The sequence below is a fragment of the Sceloporus undulatus genome, chromosome 4 (genome assembly GCF_019175285.1).
Source record: "Sceloporus undulatus isolate JIND9_A2432 ecotype Alabama chromosome 4, SceUnd_v1.1, whole genome shotgun sequence".
Lineage (NCBI taxonomy): Eukaryota > Metazoa > Chordata > Lepidosauria > Squamata > Phrynosomatidae > Sceloporus > Sceloporus undulatus.
Window position 1 is genome coordinate 147013162 of NC_056525.1, and position 25298 is coordinate 147038459.

The 25298-nt window shown below is 41.6% G+C and overlaps 1 protein-coding gene across 1 annotated transcript in view; it reads right to left on the minus strand.

The window, feature by feature from the left end:
- DNAH5 (dynein axonemal heavy chain 5) overlaps positions 1–21815 on the minus strand; it is a 166712-nt gene extending 144897 nt beyond the window's left edge. Inside the window, exons 1-5 of the mRNA XM_042465764.1 lie at positions 21738–21815; positions 4226–4360; positions 3632–3716; positions 2518–2675; positions 1368–1589 (exon numbers count right to left, since the gene is read on the minus strand). Of these exons, the coding sequence (XP_042321698.1) occupies positions 1368–1589; positions 2518–2675; positions 3632–3716; positions 4226–4360; positions 21738–21761 (624 nt within the window). The 5' untranslated portion in view covers positions 21762–21815. The remainder of the gene's footprint in view (positions 1–1367; positions 1590–2517; positions 2676–3631; positions 3717–4225; positions 4361–21737) is intronic.
- Positions 21816–25298: the final 3483 nt, after the last annotated feature.

Below are 25298 nucleotides of genomic sequence, written 5' to 3' on the forward strand. Positions count from 1 at the left end.
GGGATGAATATACTTTTTCTATTTTCCTAATATTACTATGATTGCAATTGGTAGGTTTGCAAAATGTGTATAGCACTCACTGTCAAGTATCTCAATAGAATTTTTGATATGTTAATTGAAATTCCAGAACCAACTAATATGCTTCTCATACAGTGCTATAGATATCTAAGAAGTAAACCCAATGTAATTAATTGATTATTACTCCCAGGTAATTCTCTATATAATTTGTCTATACAGTTCCACAACATATTATTAAAATCTGGTTTAATGTCTTAAACATTTTCCAGAATTATTTCCATTGGAGTGATCGGACCCAAATGAAGTTAGGGCTGCTGCATTGCCAATGGTTATAAAGAGGTATTTTCAGCAGCATTAGTTTTTCTTGCACACTGTACATGCTAAAATCATTTCTTTTATACTTCTATAAATAAGCATGACTGTTTAAAGTTTAAAGTAGGATGTCTGTGCTAGGCAGAATAGTATTAAAGAGTGCATGTGCACTGACGAATTCTGGGCATGAAGCAATTCAACTAAAAACAAAATGATGCAAGAAAATAGCCTGAGAGAGAAAGTAAACAAATGACTGGTGTAGCTCTTATGCTGTTAATGCAATTTCCCGATGGGAAATGTCCATGGAATGTTGGTAAGAAGGATAAGAGAATCTCCTCTCTAATAATATGGGCTATATTAACTATACTTCTTAACTAGATAGACAAATGTCTGATGCATTTATATTGGATGCTGATACGTATAGCACTGTCTATGTGTTTATCAACAAATGTTTAAGTCCTTTGATTAATTAAGCTTAAGAAAAGCCTGCTAGAAAGAAAGCAGGGGACATAAAAGGTCAATTCCTAACACATATATTATGCCTCTACAACTGAAGGAATATGCTGTAAGATGTTTAAATGTAAAGTAAAGTCAACTAATAAGCTATGTGCATAGATGATGAAAATAAATAAAGGGCGCTTGTGCACACGACGGCATGGTGGCACGGCGACGCGCACACACCATAGGTGCATGCCCCATATGGGGCATGCATGCATGACGCAAGCGCAGCACTGCATCCGCACCTCCAGGTGCTGCGCTTCTGTCATGGACACATCACAGTGCACCAATGGCGCACTGATGATGGCATCCATACACGCCAAGAAGAACTTGGTTTTTCCAGGTTCTTTTTGATCCGGAGGGATGCCGCGCAGTCTGGCTGCTACGGTGTCCCTCCAGAGGAAAACTGGACACCTCCAGCCCACCTTTTTGAGGCGGTATGTATCGCACCTATATTAGGTTTTTTTTTATTTCCAGTATACTGTTCCAGTGTGCTCTACAGATTTTATTCTTGTACATGTAGGAGCATGAAGGCTTACCTTCTCCATCAGACTCTGTTGAGCTCCTGACAGGACACTAACAAATCCCTCCAGAGAAGCAAGGAAATCCTGTTTAACATTCATCCCTTTCTGGGGGCCACTCAACTCTCCCCAGCCATAGTTCATAGTCTTCAGTGCTGGAATGAAGATATCTGACAACAAGTGCTGTACACTGTTCAGTAAACCACCGTGAGTTGTATCCATCATATTGAAAACCACTTCCTGAAACAAAATTGTAAGGAGCATTGTTAGTTGTTACTCTGGCCATGTAGTCGGTGGGAACCAATATTGAACCCACCATGTAGCATCACATTCCAGCACATTAACAACAATGGCAGGCTATTATCATTATCTATTACAACAAATAATAATCAAAATATGCATCGTACGTATTTGGTATCTATTCTGTCTATGACAACAATGATCATAGTTATGGAATGGAAATAAGCTAAGGAAGCTGATCTTCTCACATAGAGGAGGAAGCTGTGGGATCTGGCATTAAATGAAAAACCAACAGCTAAATGTAAAGTTCTCAGAGGGAAAAGGTATAAGAGCCATGTTTGTTGAGATATGGCAGATATTCATTGCTTTTGTAAACAAAGCAGTTGATATCACAAGGCCACCAAGATTTTAGCATACAAATGTCAGAAATATTTGTTGTGGAATCCTTAATACATTACATTTTGGAAAATGAAAGCTCAGGCTTGTTTACTGGCAAGGAGGAAGAGAAAAATATATTTAGATTCTACAAGAAAATTATATTTTGGGTATTTTTAATACAATCCTTTTAGTCATTTTTGACAGTGTATTTATGTATATCATTTTGCTTTGTTATTTTTTTTTGATGTCAACTAATTTTAGAACTATTACAATCCATTCATGTTGTCATTTGGGACATTTTCCTGTGAATACATGTGTGATTAGGATTGGAGTTTCAAATCATGAGATTAAGCATGCAGTCCCAAATTGATACACTCCAGAAACTGGAAATATGAAAGGACACAAATGGACAAGAAATTTACTATGTATGCAATTATAAGTTGTTGACTGCTCATCATTTTGATGAGCAAGGCAACAGATGACAGATAGGTACAACTGAAGTTCAACTTGACCAGGAGACAGGAGATACCTTACCATGCAGAATACTTACACGATGAATATTCTCTGCAGTGATTGCTTTGGAAGAATTGGTTCTAATGAAGAACACACATATGCCAGTTAAAGCAACATCATTTCCTTCTGTCACAAATAATTTATGTTTTTTGTTCTTAGCAGAGTGGGAGTTAACTCCTGCTGAACTTCCAAGTCCTGTAATATTGGGATGGGCAGAGAGATAGAGAGATGAAAAAGTTTTCTGATATCAAGAATTTGGAATGGTACCTTTCTGCAGAAATCCGCGACTAGTATGGATGTGTGAAATCCTTCAGCAATTCATGCTACCCATAACTATGACCCTGAATAATGCACATGAGATTGTTCCCCAGAACTGTATATCATAACATGCATCCAACTAAAGCCATTTGCCCACCTGTTTCAGAAGCCTCCATGTCTCGATAGTACAACATAACTACTGTATCTGCACTGCAGAAATAATCTGGCTTGACACCACTTTAACTGCCATGGCTCAATGCTATGGAATTCTGGGAGGTGTAGTTTGTTGTGGCACCTCTGGCCACGCATCCCAGAATTCCATGCATTGAACCATGTCAGTCAAAGTGGTGTCAAACCAGATTATTTATGCAGGGAGGATGCTGCCAACATGGTGATTGTTGACCATGAAATAATGGGACCAGACATACTGTTTGGGGTTTAAACAAGGGCCATTTTATTGACTTAGAACCTATTCATATTTGAGGTATGGGGCTGAGCAAATGAAGTGAGGAGCAACCCGATGTGGGTTTGACTGAGGCATAGATATCCAGCAATGATACCTCTCCAGCCACCCTTGGGCTAAACACCAGATCCTGAGGGCAGTTTCTACCTCAGATGGTCTTTTTGGAAGACAAACCCCTCCCAAGCCCTGTGACTTACTCTTTTACAGAGTAAGCCCCCAGATCAGCCTCAAGGGCAGACTCTTTCACAAGCCCCCTGGTCCCATGTCCCATGGAGACAGTTCCAGATTCCAACCCTCCACCACAAAGGAGTGGCAAGGTGTACCTCGATCTGATATCTTCTCCTCCCACTACCTGCCACGGACAATGGACAAGTGTCTGCTTAGTGCTTTTCCCCCCAGCAAGCCTGCCAAAATGGCGCCATTTGCCTACCTGTTTCAGATGCCTCCATGTCTTGATAGTAGAACATAACATGACGAAAGCCTCCAATGATGAAGAATTTATCAATCCGCTCAATCTGTTAAAAGTGAAGCATTAAAGCGTTAAAAGTGAACTTTGATGCTCATGCTTAGCTTGCCTGGAGTATATACAACCAAGTGTCAAGCACAGAAAATCAGAATCATTTTTAAATACTTCAAAGCAGGTCGCAAAAAAAGGCCCTTCAGTAATCTGTACATGTTCTCAATACACTGACAACATAGTTGGTCTGCTGAAACTGATGTGCATTTCACTTGCCACACATTCCAATCTCTATGGCAGAAAAACATGCATTGGAAATTTCCAGAAAGTGTTCATGCCTTCACCATGCAAGTGATACTGGTTTCAGAAACACTGAACTGGAGTGATTTCCCCCTCACTGATCTCATCACATCCCTTTATCTAATTGGTTTTGTAGTATTGTGATGCCATTGTGAGTGAATCCTGATTGGTGGGACTACCTTTCAATCCCAGAAATCCATGTGGCATAAATCATTTTTGAACCCAGTAGAATTCTGGCTTCTGAAATGACATGCATCCACAAAATACCTGATTTCCTTCAAGAATAGCATCTTCTACTTCAGCTTTTTCTAGGTCCACACAGGAAGCAACAATGGACAGTATATAATCATGTCTCCCATCCAGGTGAGCCCGTTTGGCTTCTTTCTCTTCCTTTAACTTTTGCTGCAGAGGAAAAATCTCTATTATTACCTTATAGGGAGCTTCAAAACTATGGCCCCATACAGACAGGCCAAAATAAAGCTGCTTCGGGTCACTTTGGAGGTATGGTGATTCAATGATGCATGCGTCCTAAGAGTCCAGAAGCTGCACCGAAGCCACGCTCCACTCCTAAGGACTGGAGAGCAGCTTTGGTGCAGCTTCCAGACTCTTAGGACGCATGCATCATTGAAACACCATACCTCCAAAGTGACTCAAAGCAGCTTTATTTTGGCAGTCTGTATAGGGCCTATATGACACATATCCTTACAAAGACCTAAAATCAAATCAGGAGCTGAGCCTCACGGAGTATTATAGGAAGGAAGAACAATATAGGGATCTATATGTTCACAGAATAAGACTGCAGTCCTATACACACCGATTTAGGAGTTAGTCCCCTTGAAAGCATTTGGTAAGATTTACCTCAACGTAACTATGCATGGACTAAAGCTGTAAAGCTGTGAAAAAAATATATGAAGTAGAGAACAAGATTAAAAAATTATTTTAATAATTTAATATAATAATAGCATCCAATAATATTAGAAGTTCCTTAACTTATTGCTTTCAAGCTTTCTTAATTTAAGAAATGTATTACACATGCTTCAAACCATGCATTCGTATTTCCTAGTAATTAATTTCGGTAGTACAAGGATATACAGCTGAACACTAAAATCAGAACCATCCAGATCATTGTACAGTGCATACGTGGGCACACCAAACATGCACCAGAAGAGGCAATGGCATGTGCACCGCACCACAAGCACAATCCCCATTGTTTTCAATGGGGTTCCAGCACACGCAATATTTCCCTTACGAGGGGATATCCAGAACAGATCCCCCACGTAAGGGAAGGGCAGACAGTATTCCCCATTACCATGTACAGATGTGAGAGCTGAACAGTGAAGAGAGCAGATAATAAGAAAATTAAGTCATTTGAGATGTGGTTCTGGAGAAGAGTGCTGAGGATACCATGGATGGCCAAAATACAAACAATTGGGTCCTAGAACAAATCAATCTACTCTCCCTGGAAGCCACGGTTATTAAATTGAGGCTATCATACTTCAGCCACATTATAAGATGGCAAAACCTATTTAAAAAAACAACGATGCTGGGGAAGGTAGAGGGCAGTAGAAAGAGAGGAACTTGGCATGCCAGATGGATAAACTCAATCAGAGAGACCATGGACCTGAGCCTACAGGATCAGAGCAGAAAGGTAGAGGAGGAGGGCTTGGAGACATCTCATTCACAGGGTTGCCATGAACTGAGATAAACTTAAAGGCAATTAACAACAACAATGCATCTCCAGAAACCCTGAACATTCCTCAATAAAGTTTCAGTATGATGCTCCCGTAGTTTTATTGAATCAAAATTTCCAGGGGAATGTGTACATTCCATTAAAACATGTCTTAAAAGTGACATTATCTCGTGCCTTTGTTTTATGGACTGGAGGTTGTGGGAATTCCACAGATGGAAATCACTTTGAAAATTAGCAATGGCTATCTTGCTGGAGGAACCTAGGAGGTGCAGTAAAAAAAAAAGTAACTTTGCCAACCTCTGGGGAAAATATCTACATTATTTTTCAGCATATGATTAAAATATTTCTTATACATACACAGGTATGTGTGTTCAAAACCTTTCAAAATCGAAGTCTAATTGTGATATACCACCAGAAGATTGGCATCAGGTTCCTCCCTCCTTTTAGCCTTATGTCTTGCTAAACCTATGAGCCACTAGTATACATGGCAGGATGAATGTATATTCAGAACAAAGTGTGTTTCTCCATATGGAAACACCCAGAGAAACATTCAGTGCCGGAAAAGGCACTAACATTCAAGATGGAGGCAGGAAAACATACTATTATTGAGGGATATTTTTCTACTCAAATTTTGAAATTATATGTTCAATTATTCCAGGCAGCTTCTCTCATCATGGAATCCCACACCAGAATCTACAGGCAGAATCTGTCTCCTTCATGGGCACATGGGAGGAGATTCTCATGGGAAATTTCTTAAACTCTTTCCATTATGGACCAAGCCCCCAAGAACCAGGATGGTATAGTAGCTTGAGTGTTGAGTACAACTCTGAGAAACCATGGTTTGAATCCTCATTCAGCCATGAAATCCCACTGGGTGTCCTTGTGCAAGTTATACTCTCTCAGCCTCAGAGGAAGGCAATTGCAAACTCCATCTGAACAGGTCTTGCCAAGAATACAGTGGGCCCTTGGTATCCATTGGGGTTTGGTTTCAAGATCCCCTCTGGAGAAAAAAAATCCATAGATACTTAAGTCTCATTATATACAATGGGGTAGTAAAATGGTGTCACTTATATAAGATGGCAAAACTAATGTTTGATTGGGGTGGGACTGAATATTTTCAAGTTGTAGATGGTTGAATTCATGGATACGGAGGGCCAACTGTACAAGCAGCCTGCACAGGGGAGGCCTGGAAAACAGGCGGTTACTACATATGTGGCTTTGAAAGCCTTCCCATTCAATGTAACAGCCAGACATATTGCTGTGTATTTGGCAGAGCAGATACCAACTGAGAATCTAAAAGTGGAGAAGTGGAATAAACATTTGGACTCTGCACTGCATACACAGTGGGGATGATTTAGATGAGGAACAAATGGCTCTCCAGAGGCTGTTAAACTGCAACTCCCATAGCCAGGTAAGAGACAGTGGGAGTTACAGTCCAACAATTTCTAGAAAGCCACATGTTCTCCACCCCAGGGAGAACATCAAGCCCTGTTTTCTTGGTGAATGACAAAGCAGTATGGACATTTCTGACACTCAATCTTGACAGCTTGTAAAATTCATGATCCCCAAACAAACTGACATATAAATTGGGTTCAAAGCTTCATTCCCAAATGATGGATTGTTTGGCTTTTCAAAGACTTCTCACCATGGGGTTAGAAAACAAAGCCGGTGATTTGAGAAAGCAACCCGAAAGATTGAAAGATCTCATTTCACCCTGGCAGCAAATTCCTTTCAACAGTTTGACAAAAGCAGCAGCCAAAGCTGCTAAGCAACAGGTTACCCAAGCTGCTGGAAACAAAACACAACTGAACGGGTGTGCCAGTTTCTGGACTCAAGATATCATTTTCAGATGGGGCCAAAGCGTATGTTCAGAAAATTATCAGGGGAGATTAGGAGTCCTTCCCTGTTACATTTTAAAAAATGAGAAAGAGAAGAAAAACTAAGAATTAACATGTTGTGTCTAACAGTGGTCAAACACCCTTTAAGGTTTTCCCATTTTGACCTCCACTTGTTGGATTTCATCTGCAGTACTGTGGTCAAGACTGTACTGGTGGTATTGTACTGGGATGCTCAGCACATGCCTCTCAGCAAAGCCCAGACGTGGTTCCTTAATGCCTCTCAACAGAAACACCTGGTTCTTTAGTGGCTGATTTTGACTAGTACTTGCAGCAAAAATACTGTGGGAAGGTGATTTGGGAAACGTCCTGTGCGCTTTAGAAAAAAAAAAATTATTCCACCACTTTTCTAATCGTGCCTTAGCTCCAAAGACCAATCCTGCCAGATATTAAAGAATTAAGCATCTCACAACAGGTTAGGCCTCATCCACCTGGCATGAAGGTGTGCAGTGGTGAGAAGCTCTTCCTCTGACAGTGGTCTGAAAGTACAGCAGATGGTCAGAGCTATTCACCAGACACTACTGTTCAATGCTGTGTAGAAATCTTGAATACTTCTCTACACAAGATTGAAATCATGTTGGGGGAGTAGGGAGGCAATAAAGGTAGTCAGTTGTATTGAAAACAAGAACTCAATGCAATTGTTAGTCCCAGCTAAAGTAGAACCATTGAATCAATGGAACGTACATAAACATTGGCTTACCAAATTCCCAGTTGGCCTACTCTAGTTGAGACTAGCCCTTGAATTTAAGACTAAATTGAAAGAGGGGAAAAATAGAAGGAATAGGGTGTGTTCTGCCTGATGGTCTGGAGATTTAGCGATGGCACCTTCAGTCTCCCTCTTCAAATACCTCAAAGACTGTCATATGAATAAGGATAAAGACATCTTCTCTGCAACTGCTATGGAAGCCAAGACTAAATGGACTTACATTATAAGAGAGTATATTGTAGCTAGCAAGAGCTGTCAAACAGTGGATCCAATTATCTAGGTCTAATCTGCACTACAGAAATAGTGCAGCGACAGCACTTTAATTGCCAAGGCTCCATCCTATGGAATCCTGGGATTTGCGGTTTGCTGTAGCAACAGAGCTCTCTGATAGAGAAGACTAAATATCCCACAATTCCAAAGCATTGGGCCATGGCAGTTAAAGTGGTGTCAAACTGTATTAATTCTGCATTATAGAGGCAGCCCTAGATAGGTAATGGCTTCTCCCTTGCTGGGGCTCTTCAATATAAAGTGTGGCAGCCCTCAGTTGGGATGATGTAGGATTACAGAACCTGCAGGGCACACTCCAACTCTACAATAATAGGAAGCCCACAGCAGTTTGTATGAAGGCAATGGACTTGTCCTTTTGTTCCCAATCACTGGATTCCAAAGTACACTATATCTTTTTCATTTACCTGCTGCAGCTAATAAATGTCCATAGAATCCATTCAGTGGATTGATCTAATATTTTAATTGTAAAAAAATGCACAAGCAGGGACTGCCACCCACCAATGATAGCAATGATACAAAGAGTCATCCATCCTGTAACAAATAACACATTGATATCAGATCATGAATCAAAATATATAATATAATAATGATTCCAATATATACAGCTCAATTCATCATCCATATTAAATATTCAAAAGTAAGCCTTCATTTTATATCTAAATATCTTACATGAGAAGCAGTTATATATGCAGTGGCAATTTTTGTCATTCCAAATACATTAATCATCAGCCAATAATGGATGGAAGGTATGCTCAGGAATAATTGAAATATGCTGTCATAATCATTTGTCACTCTTCCCCAAATAAAAAAAAGTAAGAAGAGTACTTTCCCAAATAAAAAAAGGAAAGAGAAGTTGTTTGTGAGGAACAATAGTTGGTTTATTTTCCAGATTTTACAAACCAGTCTGGTCCTGTATACAGTTGAATGTAACTCAAATGCAAGTACAGTGAACCTTGGTAGACCCTGGTTTGGTTCCAGGTCCCTCAATGGATACCAACATCCATGGATGCTAAAGTCCCATTAAATACAATAGCGTATTAAAATAGTGTCTCTTATACAAAATGACAAAATCAAAGTTTGCTTTTGGAATTCATATTATTTTTTAATATTTTCAAGCCATGGATGGTTGACTCCATGGATAAAAAGTCAGTGGATACCAAGAACCAACTGTATTTGTCTTCAAAGGTGCAGAGAGTTGTTTTAAGCAATCCAGCATTTTTTCTATTTGTTCAGCTGATTCTTACCTTTATTATTTCAGCATAAACACAGTCATGGCTTGTGAGTTGAACACAGTGTTCTTTTGGAGTTGAAGGGAATTCTCAGATTTTGAACTACGGGTAATTGTACAACTGCAATCCAAATAAGCACCAGTGGAGGATAACCTTCTTCTGGTGTAAATATCCAGGAATAGAGCAAATATGGAGGCAGCCATATGGCTGTGGGCAGCAGAGCTACACCTGAGAGTCAACCAGAAGTTACTCCATCTGTTGTATCATCACAGCTACTAGCATATGAAGGCAGCTAATACAACTGTGCTGTAGCTAAGATAATAGCCCACATAGCTATTTGTTTTAGAAGGCTATAAAGAGGCATTCTTTGGCTAATATGGACAGGGAGTCAGGGCACAAAGTCTGTAGGTTCCATTAAGACCCTCCCCAACCACCCATATCTGATCACCTTATCTCTTACCTTTAAAACTCTGCTAACACTTTGTTTCCAGAGTTGCCGTTTTCCAGTTCTGAACATTTTACTGGCTAAAGTTTGAAATCTGGAACAAACTTAATTTTAAGCCAGTGAAATCTGTATTGACCTGGACATTTTAAATCCTCAGTCGCTGGTGCAGAAGGATCTCTTGCCAAGGTCAGGTACCGTGGAAGTCAGTTTAGATTTCTTAGTGAACCCAGGAGTATGATAGATTGAAACAGAGTCTACAAACGAAGTCAGCTCCTCTTCCAGAACTCAGCGGTTTGAGCTATGGAAACAAACCCAACCTAGCTTTGGTGTTGTTATGGCAGTGTTGACTTATGAAACTCCTATGAGAAATTTGCATGTCAGACTTAGTCGTCAATGTGTCAGCATACCCTTTTAGGAATGTTTCATCTTCAGTACTGTTTGTACATTGGATCTTGAACAAATACTGTTTTGTTGTATCGAGCAAAATTGTGTAAGGGCTATAGAAAAGTGCTGAACTTGACACCAGTTGAATTAAAGCCTTTTATCTAACATGCAATTCCATGAGGATGGAAGGAGTTCAAAAAAGTTGCTTTGGGTCCAAACTCCCAGAATCCTCCAAACACTATGGCTAATGGCCATGCTAGCTCAAGATTCTGATACTTTCTTTTCAGTATATGCTTTGTTTAATTCCTTGTCTCTGCAGTATTATACCTCATTTCCTTGTGTACGTGTTTGTGTGCTTTCATGTTGCCTATCGACATGGCAACCTCATGAATTTCCTAGGGCTTTCTTAGGCAAAGAATGCTCAGAGGTGATTTTGCTGGTTCCTTCTTCTGAAATATACCCTACAGCACCTGGTATTCATTAGAGGGCTCTCATCAAAGTATTAACCAGAACTCACCCTGCTTAGTTTCTAAGATCATCCGGGATCTGGTGCCTTTAGGGTATTTAGGCCAACCCTTGTTTCCTTATGTTTCTCTTTTGCCAATACAGTTTTCCCCCACTTACTTGGCCAACCTTGTGGAACTCCTCTCTCCATAGATTCTTCTTAATTTTGTCCTGTTACCTTCCTCATTGTTCCCTGTCTCCATTGCCAGTTTCCTCAAAAGACCCTTCTCAAAACGTCCCATTATCCACCTTGTTGCTTCCCCTCATAGCATCCAGTTTGTCTCTATCAAACTGCCTCCCGGGCCCTTACTTTTCCTATTTTCCAAACATTCTTCCAAATCGCCAGCCTTTCTCACACAGCTCTTCTTGTTCCTAGAGCCTGTGCAAGGTTAAATCCTCTACGAAGCTGAAAAATTTCTTTCTTGCAGAAGACGGATTGCAAACATTTACAGTTTTGTTCTCCCTCAGCGATTGAAATGTTCCCAAGCTTTCTATGCCATCTCACCAGCTCAGCCAAACAGTGCTGGGGGCACTAATCCTAAACTTGTTTGGCTAAGAATTGTGCATTTGCAGTATTCAGAGGGTTGCTTTGCAAACATAGATAAGAAAGAACCAATAGCCCTTAAGTTTTAGGCAAAAAAAATTAAATTGGCTCATGCTGTGCAGTAGGGTGATAATATTGTGCCAGAATGAACAGCTCACAGAAATTAAAGTTAGCTTTTGCTTTAAAAACATACAGCCCGGAGGATGCCGCCTACAAGCCTCACTATATGACACTTGAAAAGAAGTAATTCTTCTTGCAATGCAAAATGTCAAACGTAGTGCTGTGGTGCCCCCAAGTGGCCAATACTGTAAAATGTGCTCCAATAAATTCAATTTTGTAAGGGAAGAAGGAGGAGAATCTTCTTTGCAGACATTTTAAAATCATGTATTTAATATTCATTGCTAACATGAAAGATCTCCATGAGCATCAACAAGATGGTCAGAAAAAAAAGTTTGTGCCAATAGATGCAAATAAACAAGTAACAGGTACTATATTATAGTGGAGTTTAAATAACCTAAAGTCACCAGATCCCATCTGATCTTGGACACCAAGCAGGGTCAGGTCTGCTTAGTACTCAGATGGGAGAATACCAATTAATAACAAGTGCTATAGGATATTTTTCAGAGGAAAGTACTAGAGAAAAGCAAGATTTTGATATGTTACTGTTTTGGAACATAGCTCCCAGATTCCCTCAGCCAGCATAGCCACTGGTCATGCTGGCTAGGGGTTTCTGGGAGTTGTCACCTAAAAAGTAACTGTTCCAAGCTCTAGAAATAAGATGCATACATCCCTCATTTGGAAATATTGTCCCACTTAAAACTGATGGTAATTATACAAAAAGAACTAGCTTCCCTTATTTATAGAAAATCCATTAACAGAAGCTTAGATTCTGACCAACATACAGTCTGAGCTTTCTGAGTGAATTGCTTTCCTATGTAACAAACAGATTTTTAAAATCTCTTTCCCCAAGAAGGGTGACACCTAGGAGCAGAAAACTGGAGCAGGAGCAACTGAATGGCCCAAGATCACATAATGAACTTTGTGGCCGAGTATAGATTTCAACCCAACTCTCGTTCTAATGCTCTAATCATTATGCAAAAGCAGGCTTTTAATTTTGAATCTACTAATGGTTTCTGTGGTATTTATATTCCAGTCTGCCCAAGATCTTGTCCCTTTTCAGAAAGTTTTATATCTGGCTCCAAGCAGAAGATGCTTTGCTTTTGCCTTGTAGATACAATTTGGTGCCGATGGTTGCATTGGGAGCCATTTGTATACCACAATTACAGTCAGACGCTACTTAGGTTCGGCTGCATGGATTCCACTGCAGATTTCATTATATGATAAGGAGAAAAGGGCTGGATTGCATCTTGAATATGATCAATACTAAATTGCAATAGGTTAAAAAAAAGATTATGTCCTTAGTTTGCACCACATTTTATCATTATTTTGCTTCCTGTTCATCCTACAGTCTCTAGTTTATAAAATTCACACAAATTTCTCCATTGGCACCTATTAGTAATGAAGAATTTTAAAAATATAAGAAACCGACAAGAACCCAGATATATCAGACCACAGACCCATCTATTCGTTCTTGTCCTTACCATGGCCATCTAGGTGTCTATGGGTAGCCAAGCAGCAGGACATTATTGCAACTATATCCCCCATACACCGTAGGGTTGACAAGTCATGACATCCAAGGCCTTGACCAAAACCTAGAGATTACCACATACAGTGTTTTACACCTCTGTTGTATTTCCCATTAGTTACCTTTGTTTTAAGCTGATGGCATAGGAGGTGACCCTTAGTGAGATTAGAAGAGTGGCATTACAAGGGGCAGCTCCCTGCTGATGTCATCAAGCATGATATATTAAATATGAACCACAGTTGTAAAGTGTATGTCATTCAACTAAAGAAAAAATCAAGACTAACAAATGAGGAATACACAAACACACACACTTTGCTTCCCTCTTGCCCTGTGGAGAATGGGGTCCATGCTAGACCATGAAATCTGGCAACCTTCACCTTTCATTCCCCAGCAACTGATGAACCGATGCATACAACCTCTGGTCCAAGAGACAAATTATGGCCAAGTTTACTAGTCTCTGTTTGATAACTTTATCTACAATTAATCTGTCTAATCCCCTTTTAAAAGAAATCAAATTAGTGACCATGACTACATCTTGTGGTAGTTAATTCAATAGTTTCATTGTACCTTATATACAATGTGAAGAAGTACTTCTTTACACATCCCCTGATCACCCACTTTTGAGCTTGATTGTCCGATCCCAGGTTCTAGTATAATGAAACACAGTCAGAAATAGAGAACTGAGAGGGTCTATCTACTTTTATCACACTGCACATAAGGTTATACACTTCTTTCATGTTTCCCATTAGTTACTTTTGTTTTAAGCTAAACAGTTCTAAGCTTTCCTGGTAGGGCAGCTGCTCCAACCCCTTGATCTGTTGTCCTTTTCTGTACTTTCTACAGCACTAAAATATAATGTTCAAGGTGACTAGAACTATACAAGCAATGCCGTCACTAGGGCTGGTATCACTCAGGCTGCCTGGCACACACCCCAGTCACCTTGCACCCTCTGCAAGCCAGGCTCGCTCTACCATGGTGAGGGGGAGGTGCTGCTGCCACCTGCCAACCCCTTCAGGTCTGGTGGGGTTACTGGCCAAGCAAGAAAGGGAGCTCATACTTGGCCAGCAGGCCCAACTGACCCAGAAAGCAGCCCCTTCCCATCAGTGGTCACTAGTGGGGTAAGTGCTGCCAATGTCTGCCAGCCCTTTCCAGGTCGGGAAGAGCTAGTGGCGGAAAGGGTTAGGATTAGGGTTAGGTGACTCTCTTTCCCACCCAGACAGCAGGCCTGCCAGATCCTGAAGTCTTCTGGGTCTAGCAGGGCTCCTGGTTGAGCTGGAAAGAGAAGAAGCCCACACAGCAGCCTTGTTACACAGAAGGCAGCCCCTTCCCACCAGCAGTTGTTAGTAGGGTGGGGTGCTCCTGCCATCCAGCAGCCCCTTCTAGGTCTGGCAGGGTGCTGGCCAAGCAAGAAAAGGAGACAATTCTCTTTCACTCAGCCAGCAACCCTTTCAGACCCGGAAGGCAGCCCCTTCCCACCAGCAGCCACCAGTGGAGTTGGAATGCTGGTGCCATTTGGCAGTCCTTTCTGTTGCTGGCTGAGTGGAAAAGGAATCCAAAACCCAGCCACATCTCCCCCCTCCCAGAGCCAGAAGGGGCTGCCAGGCAGTAGCAGAAACAAACCCTGCCAATGACCACAGCCAATGGATGGTAGAGGCTCCTTGGCTGGCAGAAGCAGGCAGCCAGTGGGCTTTTGGGACATCTTTGAGGCATCACCTGGTGCAGTCTGCACTCCTGGCATCTCCTAGTGACACCTCTGCTACACAGTACTCCATAGGCAGTCACACTATGTACATATGTGCAAAGATAGTATGAGATTGGCAGTTTTACTTTCAGTTCCTTTTCTAATTATGCCTAACATGGAATTGTCCTTTTTCATAGTAGCTGTACATTGTGTTGACATATCCATTGAACTTTCCACCTTGACCCCAGGATCTCTTAGTCAACATCTGCTCAGGCCCCATCAATATATATGTGAGGTTATACATACTGAATGACAGAAGGGTAAGTATACTAGATGGTAGCATACAGAAAGAGGACATCAACGTTTAGGGAAAGGAGATGAGAGCATATCTTTTAGGTCCATTTACCTCAGTGGTGTGAAATCTAGTGTCAATTGCAGGTAATAATATAGCCATCTAACTTAAGAAGAATGCAAACAATGAGTTGCTAAGAGCAGACCCGGTCATGAAACTGATCTTCACCTTGCAGGAACACAGCATTACAAACTTTCTGCTGCTTGCATTTATGAACATTTGATTTTATTAAGAAGATTGGTTGTTCCCCTCACCCCCCCCCCCCCCCACACACACACTTTAGTTAGATGTTGTGGGAAGCCAAATTTTAAGAACCCTAGATTTGAAGTAGGAAGTCTTGAATGAAGAAGGGTTCACTAGGGCCCCATTCCCACTGGCGTATTTGCCCTGGAAGGAACTGGTCAGATTTCCGGGGGGGGGGGTGTCCCTCCCGAATCTCTCTGTAAGCAAGTGCCCACTACAACTCAGGGGCATTTTAACCTGAATGCCCTCTTGGGGAAATCAGGTTTAACATGAAGGTGCCTGTTGTCAATCAAGCGATCGTCATAGGTGACATTTCCAACATTCATTGGGGCATTAGCAGTGTGCTTCCCTCCTCCTATTTTTTTAAAGGACCAGGCACCAAAATATGCACATTTTGTCAAATTTAAAAACCTCATGTGTGTGTGTGTTGTGGGCATTTGGGTCAGTGCAGGTTATGATCTGCCCTTGGCCCCGTTTTAAACCCTAAATGCAAGCTAACGCCATCTCTGCATGCTGTATCCCCCCCTTGCCACCCCAGAATGCCTCATACGCATGTAATAATAATAATAATAATAATAATAATAATAATTCCTCACCTCAGAATGCCAGAAAAGGATGGCATGCCATGCATTCTTTAGGCTACCCCTGAATTCCTTAGAGACAGTAGTAAAAGCATTTATCAATTTGCCAAATTGGAAAGAGAAACTTTTGTAACATTCAAATTGTAGCATTCATTTGCAAAGGAAACAAATATTTTTTGCAAAGTACTGTACTCTTTGCAACATTTCCCCTTTGCTGGAAGCGGGGAAATGAAAGGGAAAGTGAGCCAGCAGCTAGCTACGTTCTATCTATCTATCTATCTATCTATCTGAAGCAAAAAACATGCTCATTTTTTGTCAAAAATAATTTTAAAAAATAGAAAAGGGGGGGAAGGTGCCTGATGCGAGCTCCGTTCATGCCTTCCCTCTGACCTGAACTGAACTGACCCTTTTCCTCCTGCTTACATTCTCTTCAGAGGAGGTTTGCCATTGCCTTCCACTGAGGCTGAGAGAGAGTGACCTGTCAGTTCCAACTAAAGTAGACCTATGGAATCAGTTGGGAATAAAAGGGAAATGCAGTGCAGGCATTCTGACTGTAGCATCTGCATATAACACTAATGATGATGATGATGATGATGATGATGATGATGATGATGATAAAGGCTCTTAAGTTCCAGGAGCAAGAGGAAATGAAAGTAGCACAAGCAAGAACACACACATTCTATGTCACTCAAAAAATCATGCGCATAGACTGTCAAAAATAAAAAGAGAGCGAGGTTCCTTCTACAGCCTGATTTCCCTACATCCCTCCTCCGTCTTGGTCCCACAGTGCAATTTCCCTTGGCAATCTTCCTCCTCCTTCCTTCCGACCCTCCCCTCCCTCTGAGCTGCCCTGGCTCCTTTCAGTCACTCACAACTGCTGGGTAAGCCTGCTGTGGCATACCAAGGTGCACTTTGTGCTGGTCTCCCTCAAATCTAGAACTGACCAACCTAAATACCGGTACTTCAACCATTCCAACATGTTTAGTACTGTATACATTTGCCATATGAGATATTCAACTAGTGGTGGGCTATAATTCTACTCAGTCTGACTACTGAAAGAGCTGCTCACAACGCACAAGACAACTTTCCTATCTCCCTGGGTTAAGTACATATATCAAAGGCCAAATGAGAAGATAACACAATCTTCTCTTCAGGCGTCTCCTTCATTGGAGATCTTTAAACAGAGGCTGGATGGCTATCTGTTGTGGATGTTTTGATTGAGAGTTCCTGCATGACAGGGGGTTGGACTGGATGGTCCTTGTGGTCTCTTCCAACGCTATGATTCTATGATTCTATGAATAACAGACTTATATCTTCTGCTTCTGAATAATTTAAGCCCAGTTACTGAATTGATCCCAAGTCATATACTATATTCTTATGCATAATAGGTTCATGGTGATGATTGCTGCTCTAGCTGGCAAACAATTCCAACTAAATTATCTCAAGAGATTATCTAGCAAGTACAAACTATCATGAAACCCAAATGACAAGAAAAGAGATGGGGGGGGGGGACTGAAAGGGCTGAAATTTCTTCCCTGGGAAAGACAACATCAAAGCCAGACTTTCACCTCACCTTTAGACCCGTTTCTGGCTCATTTCAGACATAGGTGTATATATCAAGAGAATAGTATTTAATTCTGAACATTCATATAATAGGTGGGAATAACATGTCCCTCCAGATGTTGATGGACTGCAACTCCCAGCATCCCTAGCCCAGAGTACTGCCCAATCCCCCCCCCCTTTAACTTACATGTTCCCATTATCTCAATAATATAAGGGATCTTATAGCACTTTTGAAACTACATGAGCTCAGATGAGCAGGCATCTGAGGAAGTAGACTCAAATCTAAGAAAGCTCATGCTACCAGTTTCTTTCTTTCAATTAGTCTCAAAGGTACTACAAGATCTCTTTGCATACTGATTTTCCAGACTAACACAGCTATGCCTTTGAATAGGTTAAGCCTGTAGTTGATAGATATGCCCAAAACATCATGTAACTTCCCTGGCTAAACAGAGATATGAACACAGGCTTTCAGAGTTTTACTACCATTTTGCATTATGGCTTTATTGTGTTTCTGCTTCTTATAATATGTCATTATGTACTTCGTGGAATATTTATTTCTGTAAGATGCTTTGTGAACTTCCTTGAAATCAAGACACTCGTAGGCTGGAAAATAGATATTCCGGCTTCTCAGATTGCAGTGTTGTGTTACACAACACAATAGTTAGTAGTCAGGCACTCTTAACGGTTATCTATTTTCTACTTCAGCCTCCTGTTTTTAAAATGAGTTGCTAGGCTTCCTAGGATGATGGCTTGCCAGGATGATGCGAACTGTAGTCTAACACATCTGGAGGGCACTGAGCTGGGAGAAGCAAATCTATTCCATTAATGGACTGCGACTTCCTTCTGGGCCATAGCCTGACCTAAGTGAGTTGCACTAGCAGGTTTTACTAGTACAGTATCACTAACATGATACAAATATGATCCCTCATTCCAAAATTAGGGAATGGATTGTAGAATGAATCTATTGCGTGCTCGATTTTAAAAGTTTGAATATTACTACATGATCTACTCCACCACTCCTCAGAAATTTTCTGGGCCTTCTGTGGTCACCATATGACTGAGAAGAATATCTATGCAGCTGCTTGGAGTAGAACATCATTATATATAACATTCTACTGTATAACATTCTCACTCATGAGAACCAATCTCACTTTGAAGCTGGGAACCCTTTCTAACCTACTGTAAATTATTGAGTTGTCATATTAATACCTCATCTATCCAATATGTCAGAATCCTGATCTAACATACAAGAAACATGGGAGGGCCTCTTGTTAGGTATAGAAGCCTGATATGTCCAGCTATATAGCATTTGCAGAGCTTGGAAGAATAGCTCCCAGTATCCCTAGTCATGCAAACTACAGAACTATTAGCCATGTTTACTGTGGGATTCTGGGAGCTAAAGTCCAAACAGAAAATGTCCCAAGTGCTTTGCTTGCTTATAAAACAATGCCAATACCTCTTGTAGTTTAACTTTATAAGGTGTCTTTACAAATGTGTAAAGGATGAATAAGGATTTAAATAGCTCATTCTTCAGGATTCCATGTTTCCTAAGAGGGGAAAACCACCCAGGTTTACCAAATCTCAAAGTTTTGAAATCATGTACAATGAGCAAATATTATGGATCTTTTCAAACTATTTAATTATTACTATTATTCTATTCAAACTATTATTCTATTTAAACTGCCATAGCATCATCATATGAAATCAATGAATTTGTAGTTTGGGGGTGATGTTTAGAACCCACAGCCAGAAAACTAGTGCTTCTGGTCAAACAACAAACTCCAGGATTCCATACGATGCAGCCATGGCAGTTAAAATGGAATCACAGCACAGTAAGTGTGTCATGTGAAAAAGCCCTAAGGAACTTCAACCAGCTCCTGTAAAATGGAGTTGCAGGAGAGAATTTCCAGATTCCAAAGTGTGACAGACAAGAAAATTCAAGTCCCAGCTCCTCTCATTTTAGAAACAAAGCACTAAGCACAAACTAAAGGTGATAGAGTTTGGAAGTATGAATGAATGAATGCCTTTATTTTCAGTTAACAAACCATAGGCAAAGTTTGGAGTTAAAACCCAACTTATCCAATGAACATCACAGTGTAACTTTGGGCGTTCCCTGTCTCTCAAACTGACCAGCCTCAAAGAGTTGCTGTCAAGAAGGTGAATAAAATATGGAAGAACAATGTTTGCGTGGGAGGGCAGGATATGAATGTATGTGGCAGATACATTAGACACTGAACACCAAACTGTGTGCTATACACTCAGCAGCACCCCCAAATGACTTCCAAGTGCTTTTCTTCTAGAGCAGCAGAATTAAACTTCAGGAAACAAAGAGATGCTGGACTAAGAAAACATCAGGACTCTTGTAGCTTTAAACATGTATGTAGATTGGATTATGGATCACTACAGGTGCATCCATACTACAGAAAACAATGCAATTTCACACCACCTTAAGTGTGTAGCTCCATCATATATCGTCCTGGGATTTGTAGTTTTACATGGTCTTTAGCCTTCTCTGCCCAACAGTGATGGCGCCTCACAAAATGACAAATACCAGGATTCTGTAGGATGGAGCCATGAAAGTTAGTGGTGTCAAACTGCATTATTTCTACAATGTAGATACACCCTTGGTTTTTGTTTTTTTTAAAAAAAAACTCCTCTTGCCTCAAGTTATTCTGGACTGAAATGGTCAATCCAGTGTGCTAAATTTCTCATAATGAACTTTTTTTTTCCAGTTGTGGCTGAAAAGTTCTGAAAAGTTTTATTCAAACACAGAACATTCATTTCAACTAAATCTTTGGAAAAGCCTCCTGTCCACAAAGCTATCTGACAGTAGAACAGCCTATCCTGAAAGGTGAAGGATTCTGCTTCATTGGGAGCTTTTAAACAGAGGCTGTTTAAGGATGATTTAGCTATGGATTCCTATGTTGGCAAGGGGTTGGACTATATGACCTTTCAGGTTGCACCTCACTTCTATGAAATAACTTTACTCCTATTTTTAACCTGTGGAGTTTTTAAAATATATATATATATTATTCCTTACTGAAATATTATTTTTAATATTTATTGAAATTATTTTTAAATAATTATAGCTGGGAGAACATGTAGTGGTTTGAGTGTTGGACTACAACTCTGGAGACCAAGGTTCAATCTGTAGCTTATCCATGACACCTGTTGGGTGATCTTGGGCAACTCACATTCTCTCAGCCTCAGAAGAGGGCAATGGCAGTCCCCTTCTGGAGAAACGTGCCAAGAAAACCCCATGATAGAATTGCCTTAGGGTTGCCATAAATCTGAAACAACAACATCTGGGAAAACAGCTTCTTGCCTCTTCATGGTGATAAGAAACTGCTGCCTCCTCAAATCCCCTGCTTTGAAAGAAGAGACTTTTTTGGAGGCACACCCATTGGTGACCAGGGGCAAGTCACACTCCCTCATCCTCAGAGGAAGGCCATGGCAAACCCCCTTTAAAGAAACCTGCCCAGAAAACCCCATGATAGGGTCACTTTAGGATCACCATAAGTCAGAAACAACTTGAAGGCACCCAGCAACAACAACAACAACAGCAACTGGGAGAACAGCTTCTCCCCTCTTCATGGTGAACAGAAACTGCTCCTTCATCAAATCCCCCATCTACAAAGCTGCTCAGAAGAGACTTTTTTGGAGGTATATCTGCAGAGTGACTTGGGGCAAGTCACACCCTCTCAGCCTCAGAGGAGGGCAATGCCAAGCCCCCTCTGAAGAAACCTGTCCAGAAAACCCTATGCCAGGTTCACCTTATAGGAACTCTATGGAACAACTTGTCAGAAACAACTTGAAGGCACCCAGCAACAAGAAGAAATTGCAAGACAGAGGGTAGAAGCTGGACCAGGCCAAAGTCCCTTTTGCAGCTGGTGTGCCTCCTTGCAGGGATCATGCCCCTGGATGCCACTTTCTTCCTGGGTCCATCCGAAGGGGGAAGGAGGGAGAAAGGGCTGGACCAGCAAAGGCATCTAAACTAAGGACCAAAACAAACATTGTGTTTTTATTCACCTGCAGTTCTTTGATGTTCTCCATGGGACCGATGGGCTGGGTCAGCCTGGGGGGTGGATGATGGAAGCTGGGCTTGTTAGGCTGGGCAGGTGAGCTTTGCAGCTCTTCTTCCCTCTCCTCCATCCCTTTCTGAAGCCAGGCTGCTTGGTCCTGCTCTGTCAGTTCCTGCCCTCTCCTGCCAGCCTCCCTCCCTCCCTCTTGTTTGCTCTTGGTTTCCATAGTGAGCCCTAATCCAGAGACACTTTCCAAGACTGCTGGGGCTGCTTGTGCTTCCTCCGCCTCCCCCTCGCCTCCCTCTCATTGGCATTTTTATAGAATTCAGAGTACCCCTACCTTGGCTCAGACATTGATCAGAATAGGGACTGCAGTCAAGAAAGCCGAAGAAGATAATGAATGGAAAGGGCAGCTATTTAAAGAACTAGACAAGATCCTAAAGAGTCAAGATGTACAACTGAGCCATAAAGTTGGAATTATCCAATGACCAGATGTCCTCACCACAAAGGAGGACAGGGCCCTGCAGAAAGCAGAACATTCATGATAAATGTAAGGTGTGACCGAATATAAACAAAAAACACTCCTAGAATCATCAATTTGTGCCCCTTTGGCATTCTCAAAGTGGAGGACATTTGGAAATTCTTCCTGGAAAGAAGGGTGAAATGGAGGACATGTCCTAGAAAAGGAGGGCCTCTGGTCAACCTGCATCCAAGTCATTGTATTTCCCCATCACCGTGTATAGATGTGGAAGTTGGACAATGATAAAAAGCAGATAAAAAGAAAATCAACTCATTTGAGATGTGGTGCTGAAGAAGGGTGCTGAGGATGCTGCACATGGCCAATAAGACAAACAAATGGGTCCTCAGCCAGATTAAGTTGGAATTCTCCCTGGAAACCAAGATGACCAAACTGAGTCTGACATACTTTGGCCACATCATAAGAAAGCATGACCCCGACTCATGGTGACCCTTTGGATGAGACATCTCCAAGACCCCTGTCCTCCACTGCTCTGCTTATGTCTTGTAGATTCAGGCCCATGACCTTCCTGATTGAGTCTATCCATATAGCATGTGGTGTTCCTCTCTTTCTACTGCCTTATTTCCCAGCATCATTGTCTTTTATAATGAACTGTGCCTTCTAATGATGTGGCCAAAGTGCAACATCCTCAAGTAATCTTGACCTCTAGGGGTATTTCAGGCTTGATCTGCTCAAGGGCCTATTTGATAGAATTAGATATAGCCATGTTAGTCTGTAGAATCTGTATGTGGAGAGATCTTATAGCACCTTTGAATCTAACAGAAAGAAATTGGCAGCATGAGCTTTTGTATACTTCAATCTACTTCCTCAGATGCAAGGACCCATTTGTTTATCTTTTTGGCTGTCCATGGGCTCCTCATCACTCATCACAGCGCCACATCTCAAATGAGTTGATTTTCTTTCTCTACACTTTCTTTACTGCCCAGTTCTCACATCCATACATGAAGAGTGGGAATACAATGTATAGGACAATTCAAATTTTAGTGCTTAATTGCTCTATAGAGTTCTTGCATAGCTGCCCTTCCCATTTCTAGTTTGTCTGGTTTCTTGATTGCAGTATCCATTATGATCAGTTTGATCCAAGGTATAAGAAATCTTTTAATTATTTTCTGATAAATTATAGCTCAGCTATATCACCAGATGCACCAGTTGCAGTTTTCAAGCAGTTTTTTGTGGCAGCACAAGCTCTCCTTGTACACTGGAAACCAGTCCTTAGTACCAGGTAGCCAGATGTTGCAGGCTTTACAGGTATCTGTCACAAGCTGTTCCTCTTTATCAACAAGGATGGGAAGGGATATACCAGTGCAGAATCAGGTAACAGACATTCTTTGAGAATCTTGTTGTTGTGTGTCTTACTGGCCCTCTCCAGACGGGCCTTTTAGCATGTACTGAGTATGTGCTAGGGTTGCCTCGGAGCGTCCTTTACAGATGCTCCCTAACCCTAGCACGTACTCTGTACATCAAAATGGCGGTGCGCTGTACAGATGGGTGCCGCCATTTTGACATGATGGCCGCGCTGCGTCCAAATGGCGCAGCGTGGCCATGATGTATTAACGCTGATACAGGGCACATAGGGCGCCCTATTTGCAGCACCGGAAGGAGCTCCGAAACAGAGCTCCTTCCTGGGGAGCACCTCATTCCCACAGCCACCAAACGGCTGCGGGAACAAAGCCGGGGGGGAGGGCCGAGCGGCCCCTTTCTCTCCCGGCAGCAGCTCCCTGGGATGTCTGGGGCATGAAGCCCCAAGGACACCCCTTTCCAGGCCGAGGGAAAGCAACATTTTGCCGCTTCCCTGAGGCCTGGAAAAGCAGCAGATCAGGGCCTCCGGAGCTGTTGCTGTGGCTGCTCAGGCCCAGATCCAGCCCCAAAGCGGTGGGATACAGACCTGTCATTTCCAACTTATGGTGGAAATGAAAACACAGGGTTTTCTTGACAAGATTTGTTCAGAGGGGGGTTGCCATTGCCTTCCTCTGAGGCTGAGAGCGTATGACTTGCCCAGGGTCAAATAGAGGGAATCTAGTGAAAGGTTGTTGATGCTGTCTTAAGGGAATGCCACATACTTCTAGTCAGCATCATGGCACATCCTTTGCTTCTTTCCTGAGGTCTTCTGACAAAGCATGCCATTAAAGGCAACCATATTAATCAGGCATTGACTTGAAGATGTTGAGACTATGGATGCTTTCACTGAAACGGCACTCATAAACTGACACTATTAATTTGCTTTATGGTTTTCCCACATTATGCATGACATTAACACTGTGCGGTAGCTGCCAAGAAGAAAGAATATGCCTTAGCCACTCAGCCTTTTTTAATTATAAATATATCAGTTTGGGGGATTTTTTGGTTTTGTTTTGTTTTTTTCCAACATTAGACTGAGCTCATCCCCATGGAATGTGGCTCTTCTGACTGATCCAATACTGCCCTCAAGAGGCATTTCCTCAGTCCTTTATCATTTGGAATTCAAAATGATTTCATCCATTCAGATGTTTCTGGGGAGTTTTGTTTGGCCATGAATGTCATTGACACATGCAGCTAGTAAACTGAGAGGAAACATCCTGCTGTTTTGCGGCAGAGTAAATGAAAAGCATCTGCCTCTTTGTGATTCATCGAAAATATGAAGCTGCCCTGGTTGATTGTATCTCTGGGTGCCACTTGCGTTTTCTGGAGGAAATCAAAATCTTTTTTTAAAAGCTCCCAGTTGTAAGCATGCCTACCCACCATTGAATTATTTTTAAGTTTGGTGGGAATTAGTCCCAGCTGACCTTGGGAAAGGCATCATCTCTCAGCCTCAGAGGATGGCAATAGCAAACCCTCTCAGAAGAAACTTGCCAAGAAAACAATTTGATAGACCCCTCCTAAGGTGATTCTATCATGGAGCTTTCTTGGCAAGATTTATTCAGAGGAGGTTTGTTGTTGCCTTCCCCTGAGGCTGAGAGCATGTGACTTGTCCAAGTTCACCCAGTAGCTTTCATAGTTGAGCAAGGAATCAAACCTTGTTCTCCAGAGTTGTAGTACAACACTCAAGCCACT